The 17,338-nt window shown below is 39.6% G+C and overlaps 6 protein-coding genes across 6 annotated transcripts in view; 4 read left to right on the top strand and 2 right to left on the bottom strand.

Moving 5' to 3' along the window:
* The first annotated feature begins 103 nt into the window (after positions 1-103).
* Positions 104-3,817, top strand: LOC101311926 (U-box domain-containing protein 32-like). The gene is made up of 10 exons (XM_004309150.1): positions 104-263; positions 343-413; positions 494-609; positions 775-879; positions 1,033-1,157; positions 1,250-1,317; positions 1,409-1,546; positions 2,110-2,631; positions 2,719-3,459; positions 3,630-3,817. Exons 1-10 carry the CDS (start codon positions 104-106, stop codon positions 3,807-3,809), a joined length of 2,226 nt encoding a protein of 741 aa, XP_004309198.1. The 3' UTR covers positions 3,810-3,817.
* Positions 3,818-4,072: 255 nt separating this feature from the next.
* On the bottom strand, positions 4,073-6,779 carry LOC101313556 (F-box/LRR-repeat protein 4-like). The gene is made up of 2 exons (XM_004308022.1): positions 5,490-6,779; positions 4,073-4,288 (listed from the first exon to the last, which is right to left on the bottom strand). Exons 1-2 carry the CDS (start codon positions 6,623-6,625, stop codon positions 4,285-4,287), a joined length of 1,140 nt encoding a protein of 379 aa, XP_004308070.1. The 5' UTR covers positions 6,626-6,779; the 3' UTR covers positions 4,073-4,284.
* A 1,989-nt stretch (positions 6,780-8,768) lies between these two features.
* On the top strand, positions 8,769-12,243 carry LOC101313259. Its single transcript, XM_004308021.1, has 9 exons — positions 8,769-8,904; positions 9,068-9,195; positions 9,312-9,356; positions 9,443-9,496; positions 9,794-9,898; positions 9,996-10,199; positions 10,323-10,408; positions 10,588-11,543; positions 11,699-12,243. Exons 1-9 carry the CDS (start codon positions 8,769-8,771, stop codon positions 11,968-11,970), a joined length of 1,986 nt encoding a protein of 661 aa, XP_004308069.1. The 3' UTR covers positions 11,971-12,243.
* Positions 12,244-13,038: 795 nt separating this feature from the next.
* Positions 13,039-13,806, top strand: LOC101311634. The gene has a single exon (XM_004309149.1). It carries the CDS (start codon positions 13,039-13,041, stop codon positions 13,804-13,806), a length of 768 nt encoding a protein of 255 aa, XP_004309197.1.
* A 367-nt stretch (positions 13,807-14,173) lies between these two features.
* Positions 14,174-15,237, top strand: LOC101311337. Its single transcript, XM_004309148.1, has 2 exons — positions 14,174-14,522; positions 14,565-15,237. Exons 1-2 carry the CDS (start codon positions 14,464-14,466, stop codon positions 15,235-15,237), a joined length of 732 nt encoding a protein of 243 aa, XP_004309196.1. The 5' UTR covers positions 14,174-14,463.
* Positions 15,238-15,597: 360 nt separating this feature from the next.
* The window catches only part of LOC101312973 (SKP1-like protein 21-like), a 5,705-nt gene continuing 3,964 nt past the window's right edge, over positions 15,598-17,338 (bottom strand). The window contains exons 8-10 of the mRNA XM_004308020.1: positions 17,019-17,161; positions 16,542-16,675; positions 15,598-16,241 (exon numbers count right to left, since the gene is read on the bottom strand). Coding sequence (XP_004308068.1) covers positions 16,225-16,241; positions 16,542-16,675; positions 17,019-17,161 — 294 coding nt within the window. The 3' untranslated portion in view covers positions 15,598-16,224. The remainder of the gene's footprint in view (positions 16,242-16,541; positions 16,676-17,018; positions 17,162-17,338) is intronic.

The following is a 17,338-nucleotide window of genomic DNA, read 5'->3' as shown; positions in this document are numbered from 1 at the left end:
TCAGACAATTCCAGCTTCTTATTCACTCGGTGATGACTCAGTCTCACTCGCCGAGTCCAATCTCACCGCACCGATTCCCTTAATCCCAATAAAACCTGAGCAGATGGGGAGCGTTGAAGAAGAGCGAGCGTGGGATGTGGAAGAGACCATCTTCGTTGCGGTGGGGAACGACGTGAAGCAGAGCGAAACGACGCTGTTTTGGGCCGTGAAGAACTTCGTAGGCAAGAGCATCTGCCTCCTTCACGTTCAGCAACCTTCACCGTGTGAGTTGTAATTACTCTTGTTTTGATTTCGAGTGAATTTCAAGCTCATGATCGTAATTATGATCACTGTGTTTTGCAGATGAAGGAAATAGTTCAGCAGAATTACGCAACCTTCTAAATGAATACCAATTGATTCTGATCGGAGCTGGAGTGAGTATTCAATCCCCTATAGCATTGAATTTTGATTTTATAGAACATTTCGAATGATTTGATTGTTAATGTAGGTGCAGGCTAGTGAAGTATGGATTGAGATGGACAATGTTGAGGAGGGGATTGTGGAAATGATTGCTCGGCACGGTATTAGGTGGCTTGTCATGGGGGCAGCTGCAGATGAACTCTATACCGAGTATGCATCAGTTGTTATTGTTTCCGAAGTTATAAATTTTTCGTTAGAATGGAAGCTAATTAAGTGTTTGTGACCTCGGATGAGTTGAAAATATCAGTGAGAATGCATGTCTGATATCAAGAGTTTGATTTAGGTTGACTGACTGATGCTTACTGGGAATTTCAGGAGATTGGCGGAGATAAGGTCCAATAAGGCTGTTTTTGTGTGTCAAAAGGCAGCTAGTTCATGTCATATTTGGTTTGTGTGTAAGGGCCACCTCATATATACAAGGTACTAGTGGTTTCTTTTGCAGACCAACTCATATTCTTTTACAAGTAGTTGTCCTGTTTAAGTTCAAATTGTCATACATAGCTTGTAGTATTATCAATGTAGTTGCCATAATGCCATATATGATTGCCACTTACACGAAGCATGTGATAACAGGGGAAACAGAGAATATAATTCTGAAATAGAGAATGCCCCTCCTTTGCTGCTGCTAAATTCGGCTACTGGAACAGAGGAACTGGAGCAATTCAGTACAGAATCAACTCTTTGGCTGAGAAATCTAGGTAGGCACACTGCCCTGACAGTTTTTGTCGCTGATGGCATTGGTTCTAATGTAAGACTACTAGACGAGTGACATTGTTACAGAGATCTGCAGATGCTGAGGAGGATATCAATGACGTGGAAGATTTGTCGTGGAGGTTGACCTCGTTACTGATAGACGAGGTAAAAAATGTTTGTTGTCAGATGCTTTTCACTAAGAATCATCTACAGCTTTGATGGCATTTAGTTAATGTTTAGTTCTGCATCTTTTTAGGAGGAAAAATCAGCGGCTGGAAGTTATGAGAAAGTAAAGCAAGCCGTTTTGCACAGAAAGAACTCAAAACAAAAGGAATTTGAAGATACAGCGAGGAGGTGGGAAGTAGAAGATGATGCCATGGAGGCCAAATGCAAGGTAAAATTTATCATTTGATAATCTCTTTCTGTAGTGGTATTGGCTTGGCAGGATGCTGTGGTTTTGTATTAACACTCAATTTTTTTTTTTCTTTTGATGAACATCTCAATATTGTTTACTCTGTTCATTAGTCTTTATATTTATCAGTACATTGGAAGGAATGGAAATCTTGGCCTATCCTATTATCCTAATAAATCTCTCCACCCTCCCTCCCAATTCCAAACTGCAAGGGCAGTGTATTCTATTTTGGACCTAGATACTCTGCTCCTTTGACAAGGACTATAATAAAAGAAAAGAAAAGAAAAAAAAGCTTTATGATCTCCTATCATGGATGATTGGCTCATGAGTTAGATTTATCTCAATTACTTTCCATTCTAGGAATCTAAGGCTCAAGCATGAAAACGTGAGCTTCTGATATATAGCTCAAGATGCAGCTATATGTCTGTATGTAGTGCATATCTGTGCATGTATGCATATTACCTTTTTTTATGCGTTTTGATTTGATAGTAGAATTTATCTCATTTTTCACAAAAATAGTTTTTGTTTATCCTACCTTCTTATAGGTCAAAGCATTTGAAAGCTTATGCACTAAGGAGATGACACGAAGAAAAGAGTTGGAAGAGAAGCTCGCTACAGTAAGGCAGGAAGCAGAAGGTGTAAAGGATGAATGTGAAAAATTTATAGAACAAGTCCAGATGGTCCAGAATAAGAACTTAGTGCTGGAGGGTCAACTAGCAGAGTCACAATGTACAGTAAAGGAGTTAGAGGAGAAGATCATCTCTGCAGCGCAGCTCTTGATTAGTTTTAGAGAAAAACGGGATAACTTGCAAATAGAGTATAGAAATGCAATACGAAAGGTTAAACAACTGAGCACATTAGGGAAAGCTGCAAGCATTTGTCATGCGGAATTCCCCATGTTCTCTTTTATGGAGATCAATGAGGCAACTCAGAATTTTGACCTATCCCAGAAGATTGGAGAAGGAAGGTATGGAAGTGTTTATAGAGGGATTCTCCGCCACATGCATGTTGCAATAAAGATGTTGCCCTCTTATGGTTCTAAGAAGCAATTAGACTTCCAAAATGAGGTAAATTTATATCATGTTTTCAACATACTTTGTTAGAGAACTAATAATGCAGCAACTAATTCTTTAATATGGTTGAATTTTCATCAGGTAGAGGTCTTGAGCAGAGTAAGGCATCCAAACCTGGTGACACTAATTGGAATGTGTCCAGAATCTAGGTCACTTGTGTATGAATACCTTAAAAATGGCTGCCTTGAGGACCACCTTGCAGGCAAAGACAAATCTCCACCTCTTCCATGGCAAATTCGAACATGCATTGCTACTGAAATATGCTCTGCCCTTATCTTCCTTCACTCAAATATCCCTCGTATTGTCCATGGGAATCTAAAACCAAGCAACATTCTCTTGGATGCAAACTTTGTGAGCAAACTTGGTGATTTGGGCATCGCTTCCTTGATCCCACAGAATGAAGATCCAGCCAACTTCACCAAAATATGTAATGACCCAAATGGAACTTCTGTATATATGGATCCAGAGTATATTGAGACAGGAAAGCTTACACAAGAATCAGATGTTTACTCATTTGGGATTATATTATTACGACTCTTAACTGCAAGACCACTATCGGGGATAGTGAAAGATGTGAAATGCGCACTGGAGAATGACAGCATCAGTGGTTTGTTGGATGTTTCAGCTGGAGACTGGCCACTAGAGCAAGCAAAGGAGTTAGCGCTCTTAGCAATGAGGTGTTGTGAGAAGAACCGGTTGAATCGGATGGACCTATCTGTCGTCCATGAGGTGATGAGAACTTCATGTTCGGCCTCTGAGTCTTGCTTGATTTCAAAGAAGCTTCTCCGAACACCATCCCATTTCGTCTGCCCCATCTTTCAGGTAACCTACATGTACTGCTCTACATAGCGTTGAATTACTCATCACTCACTTGATACTGATGAAGCTTTAAACTTTCACATGAACTGCGTGCATTTGGATACTGTCGAGTGACTGGGATTCGGTTTCAAATTGTTTTCTCATCACCATGGCTCTTTTATTTGCTTTTGCAGGAAGTGATGACTGATCCGCGTATAGCAGCAGATGGTTATACATATGAAGAAGAGGCAATACGAGGATGGTTCAAGAGCGGACACAGTACGTCACCAATGACAAATCTTGAGCTTGAACACTGCAATCTGGTTCCCAATTATGCACTTCAGTATGCAATTCATCAGTGGCAACTACAGTAGTGGGTTTTCGCATCTCAATTCTTTTACTAGTTTACTACACGGACTATTATAGTGTGATTCTATCATTCGATATCTATACCACAGTAACCATTAGTGAATTCCTTGATTTGAACACGAAGAAGAGGTCAAATTTTGTTTTTAACTTTACGAGTTTAGCATTTGTGATAATGCTAGCTATTTAGGTAATCATCTTGAGGAGGTAATCAGTTAAGAAAGCAATTAACTAATGATTTAGGTTGAGACCCTGGATTAACGAAATGGCAGGAAATATCAAATATGTAATCGATCACGTTTTTGCTGAAACTACACATAGACTTAAACTCAGAAAGAGGATTCAAATCTTGCCTTTACAAAATGGATTCATATTATACAATGGCTACTTTCAAGTGCTGAGCGCAAGTACTTGTCACAAACACTGCAACCATTGTCTGTCTTGACCCCTCGGACTTCTCTTCAACTCATTTAAGTAGCTCGGTCACCTGCATTTTCGGAAACATGAGCTCCCTCTTGGCAAGTAAAACACAAAGGAAATCTTCATAACAAGCACTAGCAGCAAGCATATAACGAGCAGAGTATAACAGCAACACAAATAACAATTGGTATCCATAACAATTTCAAGCGTGATATTAACAATAGGAGAAAGAAGTTGGAGCAAAAAGGGCACCATTATGGAAGTAGGAAACTGCAGCTCAACAAAAACCCAGTAGTAATATCTTGGCATGTTACTCGTGCACAATTTTGAATTACCCAACAGCTGTTTTGTATCCATTCACTCTACCATCTACAAAAGTGATCTTTGCATCTATATCTGCTCAAAATTCATTAGAACTCTTATGTGCCTTGGAATAATCATTGTTCTAGAAAGACTCCTTGCTTACTACCTATTACTAATATATTGATAGACAACTGCATTTTGCAAGGCTAAAATAGCCCTAAAACTCAAAGTTCATCAAAAGCACTCTTCTGCTGACTAAAGCCCAAAGAATCTAAAGAGAGGAAGGTCAGGTATACAAGTGATGAATTTGAAGAAAGAAGCAGGTCGAAATCCAAATGAAAGGATAAGAAAAAATCCTATGCTCAAGTCTGTGACACACACAGGCAATTTATCTCCTCCAGGAAACATCTTTCTGTTCAAAGGATACAATCATAAGGCCAAAACAATGACATAACAACATATCTCCAAAAACAAATCCTTCAGGGCTTCAGATATGTAAATCTACGTTGGTAACCCTTTCAGAAAAGAAAAAGAAAAAAAGCATACAAATTCTACATAAGAAAACAATTGGAGTTCCGTCAATCAACAACTGAGCAACACTACTCGATCATCCATGCAGGTCCAAAAGAAAATGAAAAAACATTTCAGAGACTATTACATATGAACATGAACTAAAAAAACCAACCTTTATGGAAGGGATACAGAAAATGAAAATATATAGTATATGATATCATCAGACATTTACCAAGCAGCCACTTTCAAAATCACAAGTTCATAACAAACATTCACCCATTAGCAACAGCTTTCAATTATATGACACACATAGAAGATGTTCCATATCATACAGAAACAAACAGAATTATCGTTCCTTGACATCATCCATGTAACCAAAAGCATATGACTGACAAAACACATTTGAAATTAGACAAAACAGATAATAATGACTAAATGGAGGGATGCTTTACCACCATGTAGTGCCCGTGAAATGGGGAAGGGGTCTATCGTAGGATCCAAACTTGATCACTCTCCTAGCTCTGTCCTGCATCGATCCGAAGTTCCAAACCACCGAATCATCTAACACCAAAGACTCCAATGAGGGGCATCCAAGCACTATTCGTTCCACTTCCACATCAGACATGTGTATATTATCACCAAACAACGCAAGGTGTTTCAAGCATTTATGACCTGAAAATGCACAAATACTAGCTCCGCTTACATCTCCATGAAACCATAGACACAATGCAAATGCTTCCAAGTTGTGGCAATTCTCAGCAAGAGCAACAACTGTACGGTCTGACATCCCCAAAGCCTCGCTCAATTTCAGTTCCTTGAGGGTTTGAATTGTAGAGATTGCCACACCTCCTACATCAGTGACTCCCTCACTCAAGTTGGTCAGTTCCAGGTGCTCCAAGCAACGCATTTTGACCAAATACTCTATCCCATTATCAGTGATGCCCTGGCAACCATCAAGGATCAATTTCTTGAGGGTCCCGGAGGTAGTCCCATTCGCCACGAATCTCAATCCCACATCAGTAGTAACATAAGGACAATCTTTCAACTCCAATGTGGTAATGCAAGATGACCCGATTGCTCTACAGGCGTAGTCAGAAACTAGCTCATTACTAGACAAATGCAGACCCTTCAAGTTATGCGCAGCCTGAAAAAGCGCAACAAGTCCTTCATTCCCTACCACCATCTCGTCAAACATAACAGTGGACAATTTGGGACACCCATTTCCCAATGCCCTTAAACCTTTCGACCCCAAAACAGAATACTCGGAAGAAACCAACAACGTCTCAAGATTAGGACACGATTTCGCTACGATTTCGAGTCCCGTCTCGGTTGGATACCACGCTTCTTTACTGGGCTTTTCTTTTGTAACCTCCCATACTCTCAACTCTTGCAGGTTCGGGAATCTGGTAAGTAAAATCTGGGGGAAGCCGACGTCGACCCGAAGCGATGTTTGGTTTAGACGTTGTACTCTTAACCACTGCTTGCACACCTCCGAGAATGATCTTATGTCTTCTGATTCGCTTATCTTGTTCAGGATTTGGGCAACTAAATCGTCGCTGAGCATGGAATAAGTAAACCCTCGACCCATTTCTTCTCTGGTTCTTTTGGAACAGCTCGAGGATCTTACGATTAAAGAAAGGTGAAAGGAACCTGATGAACGAGGTCAGCAACTGAGAAGCAATGCAGATTGGAACTTCGCCATGGTTGCCGCTGAAAGTGGACTTGGAATTTGGAAAGATGCTGAGAAGGGAAAATGCATTAAGAAGAGTATGGATCGGGCTTGCGAGTCCATGGTTAAGAACCCAATTGCATAACTGATTGGGAGAAAATAAAGGATTTTGAAACTGGTTTTGGTGACAGGGTTTTTTTTTTTTTTTTTGTTACAAAAAATTTATGTGAAAGCTTGGTTACGCTACGTCATCATTGTCAAGGTAAACCTGTAATCTTAATCCTAAAACTCTAAAAGACTAACAGTGGGTATGAATTTTCATAGGAGAATTTACATATTGCGAACCAACAAGACCTGTTGGTAACGGGGATCGAACTTGGATGGGGTCTCCACCACAAACCCGCCCTTGCCAACTGAGCCAAACCTCGTTGGCAGTGACAGGGTCTTCATTTACATGTAAAGGATTTTGGTATTGAAAAAAAAAAAATTGAATTATTTGAAAAACATGTGCTATAGTAAGGGGTTTTAATATTTCAGTTAAGTTTCAAATATAAAAGAAAAACATAACATTTGCTTAAAACAAGTTCTAAGATAATCCTTTTTCGGTTACTTATGTTGTTGTCGGAGCATTCAATTTTAACTCAGGTTTTGGTAGTGTGCGTTCTTTTAAGCTCTTCAGTCGTAATCAAATGTTATTAACTCTCTATTTTTTGTGTGAAAGTTAACTTTGTTGGTTCAGTTTGTAAGGATTCAACTGTTTTTGGTTCCGTAGTTAAAGATGCTAATGGAAGACTAATCCTAGCTGATAACTTAGAGGAACATTTTTGACCCGTACCTTGAGGAGCTTCCAGACCTAGAAGTTAATTCATCAACGTAAATAGCGAATTTTGGTTTTACTATAATTTTTTTTATTAGTTTTTTTTATGAGAATTTTTTTTTTACTAAATTTTTTTCTATTAATTAAAACACATCATAAATTCATATAATAAGGCATTTCGACACAAATCTCCCATTTTCGTTTTCTTTTCTTATTACCCCAGTTCGCCTTTATATTTTCTCTCTACGAACTTTCTCTCACTCTCTCTTCCCGTCTCTCTCCTCCTTTCGCTCATCACTTTCTCGCATTTTCTCGCCGATTTTTGTACCCGCCGAACACTCCGAATCTCATTCCCGCCTGCTCCGAATCCCTCAGATCGCCGGAGCCTATCTCTCTCATCGCGCCGATCCACCTCCTCTGGTACGTACGCCGATTACTCCTTACTCCTCTTCCTCACTACTTAGCACAATCGCTTACCGATTCTAGATCACGCTCCTCTAAACCTTCGCCAAGCTTTTGCTTTTTCTCAATCCTACATGCTCTTTGATTCTGTCTTCGATTTTATCGCTGCTCTGTTTAGATATAGCTGGCTCAACTTTCCATATGTGGATACAGAAAACAGAAACGGAAATATGAGAATTTTGGATTAGGTATCAGTTTAGATGAGTCGCGAATGGCTTAGTTTGATTGCATGTTTTTGGTGGAAGGGAAATTATTAGTTTGCATTTTCTGTTAGATTTTCGGAGAAGACCTAATCGGCAGCATTTAGAGTGTTGTTTTGATTCGACATTGGTGTGTGATATATATTGTGGAATTGTTCGTGTAAAGAAATTGTATTTCAAGGTGGAGGCGGTTAAGCTATTCGGCATTTTTTGCGGTAGATCTGTATTGGTAGAGATGCTTAGGATGTAGGATTTTGTTGCATTACTCAATTTGTAGAACACTTGTGCTGTTGTTGTGACTGCTTTAGTAATCTCGAGGAGTACATGTTTGTTATCAGATATAGATTCATATAGAATAAAAGTAGTTTAGAAGAAAATTTAGGTCATTTCTTTGCTTCATTCGATCATATATATTTCTTTGTCCAGTAAACAGAGATTTAAAATTGTGCATGTTAATTGGCATTAGATGCCTTTTGTTTTTCTTCTTTGCTTGGTACTCTGTGCAAAGGCACCTAGTGATTTTGAGGTTAAATGTGTTGTTCAGATGCCAATTGCTAAGCTAACGGACTCAAACACTGATGCTATGAAATTGGATGAAGGAAACGACTCCCTTGACACTATCATCAGACAAGTTGCAAAAGAACCTTCTATTTCTTTCTCTAGGGCAGGTGATAGCCCAGTTCCATGGATTCAACTACTTCATGCCTTAGATCAACAAGGTACCTACCGATTTTCCTTTTTAAGTTAGAAGTGGGGGAGTATTCTACTGTGATGGCCTTTCCTAGACCAATGATAACTTAGCGAAAGTCTAATAAGCAGATAGATTGGTTGTAAAAAATTTGTCTAAAGACGAAGGTACTTTACTCTTGACAGAGCTTCCAGGTTGGCCCTTGCACTCTCCCATCAAGGTGCAAATGCAAAAGTGTGACAAATGCCCCCGAGAATTCTGTTCAACCATCAACTACAGAAGGCATATTCGCGTGCACCATCGATTGAAAAAGCTTGATAAGGTTTCTTACTGTTGTACACTATCTATGACTGCCTTCACTCAATTTTTTATAAATTCTTTTAAGTAAGGTATTTTGCTTACTGCTCCTTAATGCTTGGCATTGTTTATATCTTATAGGATTCTACCAAAAATAGGGATCTTCTTGGGGAGTTTTGGGATAAGGCAAGTTTCTCATTGCATTCTTGACATGGAGGGTGCCTTTTTAAGTATTTGTGCTCACTACATTCCATCATTTTTACTTTGTCTAGCTCTCCACCGAAGAGGCAAAAGAATCTGTATCGTTCAAGAATGTGAATTTGGAGGTAACTTTTTATGTTTCGTGTTCTTTCTTTAGGTTTAATGGTATCATAGAGCCATTCTTATGCTTGGGTGGTGTGCATGCTATTGATATGTCACATAGTACTTGTTTTGGCTCTGCATTGCTATTTTTTCTTTTAAGATTTTATTAAAAGTATCTTATTTTGTTGCAACCAGTTGAAGGGAATAGCAATATTGCAATTTAATTAAAAATTCTTTATCATTGCATGATAGCTTGGTAACCTTGATCTTATCAAATGTTAGGTAATTACTTCAAGTTTCTAATTTGTTACACTTTCCAGGAAGTTGCAGGGTCTTCAATCATAAAGTCTTTGACAACACTTATACGGAAACCTGGATTCACTTCTCTGCCCCACATTTATTTGAAGGCTGGTTCTGTCCTTCTGGTAAGAGATCACTCTCCTTGTCCATCAGCTTTTTTGAAGTAAATGGCTATCTGCTCGACTCTATGGATGGGAAATATCTGTTTTCTATATTATGCAGGATATTATCCAGGCTAGACCTTCAAGGTTCCCAATATCTTCCCAGGAGTTATTCAGTATACTTGACGATGCAAGTGAAAAAACATTTATGTCTGGGACAGCCACATCAATGCAACGATACATTTTTGATGGGGATGCTGGGAAGGTTGGCCTTGAAACAAAGAATCTAGTTGCTTGTACCAGCTTCTTAGTAGAACAAAAATTGGTACATGATCTTATAAAAACTTTCTTGTTTCTTATCAACTCTTTTTATCTCACTTTAAGTTTGTGCCTGCCACCCTCAAATGTTTGGAGATAATGACTTATTTTTGGTAATTCTATTACTTAGGTTAAAGCTTGGCATGCTTACAAGGACACCGAAGCTTTGAGGTTACAAGAGCTACTAGTGGAAGAAGAAGAAGCAGCTCAAAAAAGGTACTCAAACAATTCTATTGAACTAGCAGCTAGTGTCTTTTCCTTTTAAGTAAGTCAGTTTGTTGGCTCTTAAGTTGAGCGATAATGTGTATGATTGTTATTTGGTTTTCTATTGTATATTGGACTTCGTATAGTTACAGCTGCATGTTTGGTTTCTGATTTTTGCTTTGGTTCTATAGGCAAGCTGAACTCCTCAAAAGAAAAAGACAAAAGAAGCTTAGACAGAAAGAGCTGAAGGCAAAGGACCTAGAGAAGGTGAATGGTAAAGAGAGCATTGATGAACCTCTGGAAGAAACATCAAGTCATTCAACAACCGTTGATTCTGACTCACCCATTTCAGACGTGCTTGATTATGCTCACTCATCTGCTGAAGCATTTCAAGACTCGAGCACCAATGAAAATGTGGATCCCGAATCTCAGACTGTAAATGCCTGTGGACAAGCTGATCCTTCAAATGGTACAAATGTGGAACGGCGGACAGTTCAAGGAAGTGGTACTCGGCGTGCGGTTGCTCGATGGCAGGTGTTGCCGAAATCACAGTGGGGTGTGCCTAATGGAGTTCATGCAAGTCAGAGTTCTCAAACATCAAAGCTTCCATCCATGCAAAATCATGGAAGCTACCGGGATTCAAGAGCTGTGTCCGGCAGCAATAAAGTTTGGAGTCGAAAGCCTAAACCACAAAATGATGGGGGTAGTTTGAAAGCTGGAGTACAAAAGGATGCAACTGAACCTGATCAAATCAAGAACCATGAGGTTTTGATTGGATCTATATCAGTCACTCTTGGAAATTCTTGCCAGGAAAGTAATAATCTGGCTGGCTTTCGTGATGATGGCCTTTTGGAGCAACAAATGCCTAAGAACAACTTTCAGGACAAAACCAATAAACCGGATTCGGTTCAGAGTAGCACAAACCGATCAACAGTTTGGAGGCTAGTGAGCCGGAATGGAACGAAGGGGCCTCCTATGCCAGTTCAGAATGGCTGCAGAGAATCTGAAACTGATGTTGCAGCTGAAAAGCGACACAGTCGGACCATCCACAATGGTACTTGTCCAAATGATGTCATTCGTAATGGTTCAACACAAGCTGGGAGCTTGGGTTTCTCCAGTCGTGCTGCAAAAGATTTTCTTGCACAGAGTAAGTTCGATTTTAAAGTACTGTGGTTTTTGTTTTTCATTTTTTTCCGGAGAATATATTGTTCCCTTTTTTTATCCCTTTTGTACACATGCTTCCACCCCGACTAGCCTAATGGCCTAAACAGTACTTTAGAATAACGACTATCTTGTTCGCAGGGTGGAAAGAGGCTATAGCCGGAGATCATGTAGAATTGGTTCTTTTTGAAGGTTCTGAACCTCCCAGATGCCTGGACATTGACAGTGAAGTAGCAGTAACTCATTCATTAAGGTTTAAACGCAGCATTCTTGGGAATGCAGAAAATCGGCTTGTGAATGTGGAGGCAGCCGAGCCTCCAGTTACCGGAGCTGGTAAAGTCAAGTACAGATCAAAGAAGCCTGAAAAGGGAGTGAAGATAAAATACATCCCCAAACAGAACACCGTTACCTAGTTATAGAGAGAAACAGAGATTGTTTTTTTGGTTATACAATGTGCACAGTTTAGCCAGCGACTATATTCTTAGCAGAGGGTTCCAGTTTTTCCAGTGGTCTTCTGTCAGAAAGTGAAGAAAAGGTTTTGGAAGATAAGTTCTATAGCTCTTTCCTTTTTTTTCTTATCTTGTCATAGCAGATTGATTAGTGAGGTTTTCTCTTTTCTTTGCTCAATTGTCAAAAGTTTCTGTAATAAATATGGTTTAGTTATTTGAAGAGCCCTTATTTGAAAGGTCCCCTTTTGTTTCTGTATTCTTTGTACTTACGAGTTATGAGACAGATTGAATGTCTGTTTCTTTCCAGAGGCACTGTCTTAACAGGTTTCTAGCTTTTCTTGTAGATCACATCTTATTCTCAAAATGTTCCCCAACCCCCAACTTTCTGTTGATAAAACATGATTTAAAAAACTAGAGAACTTTTCTTGTTTGCTGTCTTAAGTAAAAACCATTTGGTGTGGTAAGGTTGGTCGAGTAGTTTTGTATGAAACCTCCGTGTATAGAATTCTAGTCTTAACTCTTACAAGTTTTGTAGGTTCGAGAGGCTTTCAGATTCTTAACTCTTACCAGTTTTGTAGGTTTGAGAGGCTTTCAGGTTCGTGCGTTTGTGAGGTTAGTCTTGACTTTGTCGAGATACTCTTGTGGATTTTGATCCGAATGCTAAAAAGTGGGTGTTACATGACTAGTCAACGTGACCTGCTACTTGCTCTCAATAAGAAGTTTTAAAAATCCACATGCTTTGCATAACAAGTTCTTGCCATGCACTGAAACTTTTGTTGTCTGCGAGTACATTTCGATAAGCTTTACTACACAAAATCCCAGAGAAAGAAAGATAAGCTCGACAGACTTTTGCACTCGGTCACATAACAGTGTTGCACCTCAAACTCCAATCGCATTGCCACTTGTCCCCGCCATGCTCATATTCCTCGTCACTCTCCCACAAATAGTCTCTGTTATAACTCGACCTAGCTTCTCTCTCTCTCTCTCTTTCTCATTTTCCTCTGCAACAAAACCCCGACTCAAACAAACACAATGTCTTCTGGTGATGAAGCTGGTGACCCAAAAATCACAGAGAAAGAGTACCATGAACTCAAACAAAGCGAAGATCCGGTTACTTCAGCCTTCAAACTCGGCCCCCAAAATGGCCAAACCTTCAATACTGTCCACAAACATAACTACATACCCTTTTGGCAGCTCAACTGCCTCATGGTCATGGTAGTCCTCTCAGCCAGTGGCTTGGTTAGTCCTCAGGATTTTGCTTTTGTTGTCTTCTCCATCATCTACCTCTTCTTCCTCTCGAAATTTGCTTTTCCAAAGCTCACTGATCCTATGGAAGAGCCCCCGGTGTTCAACCCCGAAAGCTATCTAGTTCGGCTTGGTCCTCTCTTTGGTGGCATCATAGGCATTGTGATCCCAATTGCTTACATATTTGAAGGGTTTATAGAGGGAGACAAAGAAGGAATCAGGGCTGCTGCGCCCCATGTTTTCCTTCTTGCGAGCCAAGTCTTCATGGATGGAGTGGCTTTTAGTGACAGGTTTTCGATACCCATAAGGGTTTTCGTGCCGGTTTTCTACAATGCCAAGAGGATTTTTACCCTTGTGGATTGGGTTAAGAGAGAGTTTTCGAAAGCTGGTGATCAAGAGTATGGTGGATCTGCAAGTGAAAGGAGACTGTTTCTTGGCAGAGTACTTGCTGTTGTTAACTTGGTGTTTTGGTCCTATGACCTCTTCTTCTTCATGTTGCCTGTTTATCTTCCTAGAGCTTTCAGGAAATATTATGCTGCAGCAAAATCAGATTGAAGTTGAGACTTTGGATTTGAAGGGATTTTCTTTCTGTTTATTAATCTACTGGCTTATGTTTCATGTATATACGTATGCTTGGCTACCTCATTTCACAACGTACTATATATTGTACACAATTTTGATGAAACCCAAGTGCTTTTTTATATATCTGATATGTATAATCCAAGTCTAATACATACAAAAGTCTCTTTCTTAATCTTGGTCTTAATCTTAGAACAAACACTTCCATTCAGAGTTTCAGACCCATTGTTTACTCTTATCTGTGGCCGTAGCTCAGAGTCTCAGACATGCATGTTTGTCTAATTTCAATGTGGAAAACTAAGAGCAAAGGCCTAGAAGAAAGAAAGATGATTAACCAATGCTTTGACTAGACCAAAAACTGAGGACAAAACAATGTCCACATGACCCTATTTTCCTCACTCTCACCTCAAATTCCTGTGACACAAACACTTGTCCTCCTTACTCACCTTATGCTCAACCCTATCTTCCTTCTTCCCCATCTTAAACTTTTCTATTCTCTCATTCCAAGACTTTTTCTTTGATCCATTTCCATTTTTCCTTTCAATCTTTCACAGCTTCACCACCAAGGAAACCAAACCCTTTGAGCCTCTAACTCCTTTCTCCATCTCTCTCTCTCTCATTGTTTCTCACCCAATGTCAGGTGGAGTTGGTCCAACTAGTGACATTAGCCTTCCCAAAGAACAAGAACAGGAGTTCAAAGAACACCATGATCCTATTTCTTCATCTAAACTCAGCCCCAAATCTCAAAAGAACCAAACCCAACAAAGCACCACTAACCGGAAACCGGGTTCATTCTCCTTCCGGCAGCTCAATGCCCTCGCCGTCATTGTTGTCCTCTCAGCCAGTGGCATGGTAAGCCCTCAAGACCTAGCCTTTGTTCTCTTCTCCATTGCATACATGTACTTCATCTCCAAAGTTGCCTTCCCCATCCAATCTTCCATTAAAGACCCTGCAGTCTTCGGCCCCCAAAACAAGATCCTACGCCTCTACGTCCTCTTGGGTGCCATCATAGGCCTAGTGCTCCCCATAGCTTACATATTCGAGGGCATTTTCGAGAGTGACAAGCAAGGAATCAGCGCAGCCTCGCCACACGTGTTCCTTCTTGCAAGCCAAGTCTTCATGGAAGGGTTGGCTTTCTCTGACCAGTTTTCGACACCAATACGCGTTTTCGTGCCGGTTTTCTACAACTCCAGGAGGATTTTCACCATTGTGGAGTGGCTTACAAGTGAGTTTTCAAAAGACTACGCAGAGTATGGTGGATCTGCCAAGAGATTGTACCTTGGCAGAGCTCTTGCTATTGCTAATATGGCTTTCTGGAGCTTCAATCTTTTTGGGTTCTTATTGCCAGTATATCTTCCTAGAGCTTTCAAGAAATATTACTCTACACATAAAGTGAAAGAATACTGAAATGTGTATGGCTATACCTATCTGCTCTTGTTTATCAATCTCAATCGTGTAAGCAAAGAAATGAATAAAAGATCAATCTTTATAGGATTTGGGTTCCCTCTTTTTATTGTTAACTTGGTCTTTCCTCTGCATAGCATGTTGTTTCGTTTGTGGCTCAATGTTATTAGCACCCAGTAACTTTCCCCAAAAGAATGATAAAAAAAAAACAAAACCCAAAATGATGATTTTTTACCTAATTTGTGGACTATAACACACGGTTTTTTGGTCACATTTTTCCGCGACCAAATAATGATTTTTAAGCAACCATCAAGCTGATAGAACTCAATTGATAAATTCATATCAGACCATACTATTAATGAATGTAAAATCTGATACAGACCCTTGCAAGTTAAGCTTTGATTGGAGGAATAGTACAACCCTGCCACAGGTTAAACAGCCTGCTAGTCGTTCAATTAGGCTATCCAACTTATTAAAAAGACCAAATCAGTACAAAAGGAAATAATATAACTTGCTTTTCATTCCAACTTCGTTACATAAATTAAGCACTTACAACTTCTCGCAAGACTTTTGAAAGCCAAATGGGGCCTTTAAAACAAAAATGAAACGGAACATTTGTAAATCGAGCACCAAGTCAAGAGCGTACAGAGTGGGCAAGTGATGATGGCAGAAGGTTAAACATCCACAAAAGAGAAGAAGCCAAGAGAATGAGAAATTTAAGCGCCCTATTGAAGATTTGAAGGCTCCAAGCTCTTTTTTCTTTTCGATTTAAACACCTTGTTCTTTCTCTTCTTCAACATACAAAGATGCTCACAGAAAGAAAATTGCTTTTGGTGATGGAAAAATAAATAAACATACTCACATGCTCGCAACACCAAAAACAGTTATCACTCTTCTAGTTTCAGCAGCAGCAAATTTCATGATCGCATCTGTTCCAATCACTCTAGCTGCTTGACATTCCAATTAAGTAATACACTGATCATAGAACCATTATCTCCGATCCAAACCTGCTACCAACAGCCAATTAGCCACTAAATCTGTCAGCCAAACTATACTTTTGCTGGACTCTCTCACACTCGTAGCAGAAATATATTGCGTATACAATATACAAACATATAAGACAACAGACAGGCTTAAAGCCTTAAATCACAATGTAGAAGATATGAAATGCCTCAAGAAGTCCCCAACAGTAACCATAAACATAGGAAATGCAACTATTCTTCCAGATGCTTTGAAAAGAAAATGAAAAATATGCAGCACAGGAAGTAACGTACAGTCGAAAAACAGGAGGGGAAGAGGAAACATACTTTTATATCTGCGTGCAGAACCATTTCCATTCATATTTATTGGTGCAAGTCTCCTTTCTTGGCCTAAGGATAATATTTCCTGCATCCTTTCCGGCCAATCTGAATTTAATCTTCGTGCAAAATCCTCTACTTCCCTACATGAAGCAAGACAAGGAATAAGCCATTATGCAATAATCAGCTAATACACATATTCTACTGAACAAGTATGAGGATATTAATCGGCGCAAAAGAGTGGACTTGAAATAACCATATTAATTCATGATAGATTCGAGAATCTCTGAACGTCACTATTCTCTGTAGAAAGGAAATTTACTAAAACAAGTACAGGACTAAGAAGGTAACATGTACATAGAAATCCTAGACTAAAGGTAGTTTGACACACGCGTTTCACATTTTAATATAACCTTGAAATAATATTTTTGCTTAAGACACAAGCTTGATATTGTTGACAAACTCTATCTGGGGCATTCTTGTTACCTGTCAAGCTGCTCCTTCATGGCAGGATCTAAATCATCGTCAACATCACCATCATCAAAGTCAATAATTGTACAATCTTGCAAGTTGGAAGAGCTAGAAGGTCGGGATTCATCGTGGAAAGCAGAAGAAAGAGTTTCCGATTCCTATAAAAAGTAGACACCAAATACTAAGTGCACAAACACCTATAGGAAGAAGTCACAAGAGGACTAGTGCAAGCATGCACAAACTTTATTGTGTGTGTTTGTGTGTCTGTTTGTGGAGAGAGAGAGAGAGAGAGAGAGAGAGAGAGAGAGAGAGAGAGAAGAGAGAGAGAGAGNGAG

Source organism: Fragaria vesca, linkage group LG7 (genome assembly GCF_000184155.1).
Source record: "Fragaria vesca subsp. vesca linkage group LG7, FraVesHawaii_1.0, whole genome shotgun sequence".
NCBI classification, from domain to species: Eukaryota; Viridiplantae; Streptophyta; class Magnoliopsida; order Rosales; family Rosaceae; genus Fragaria; species Fragaria vesca.
The sequence above is the reverse complement of the archived record's forward strand: the minus strand, read 5'-3'. Positions and strand labels throughout refer to the sequence as shown.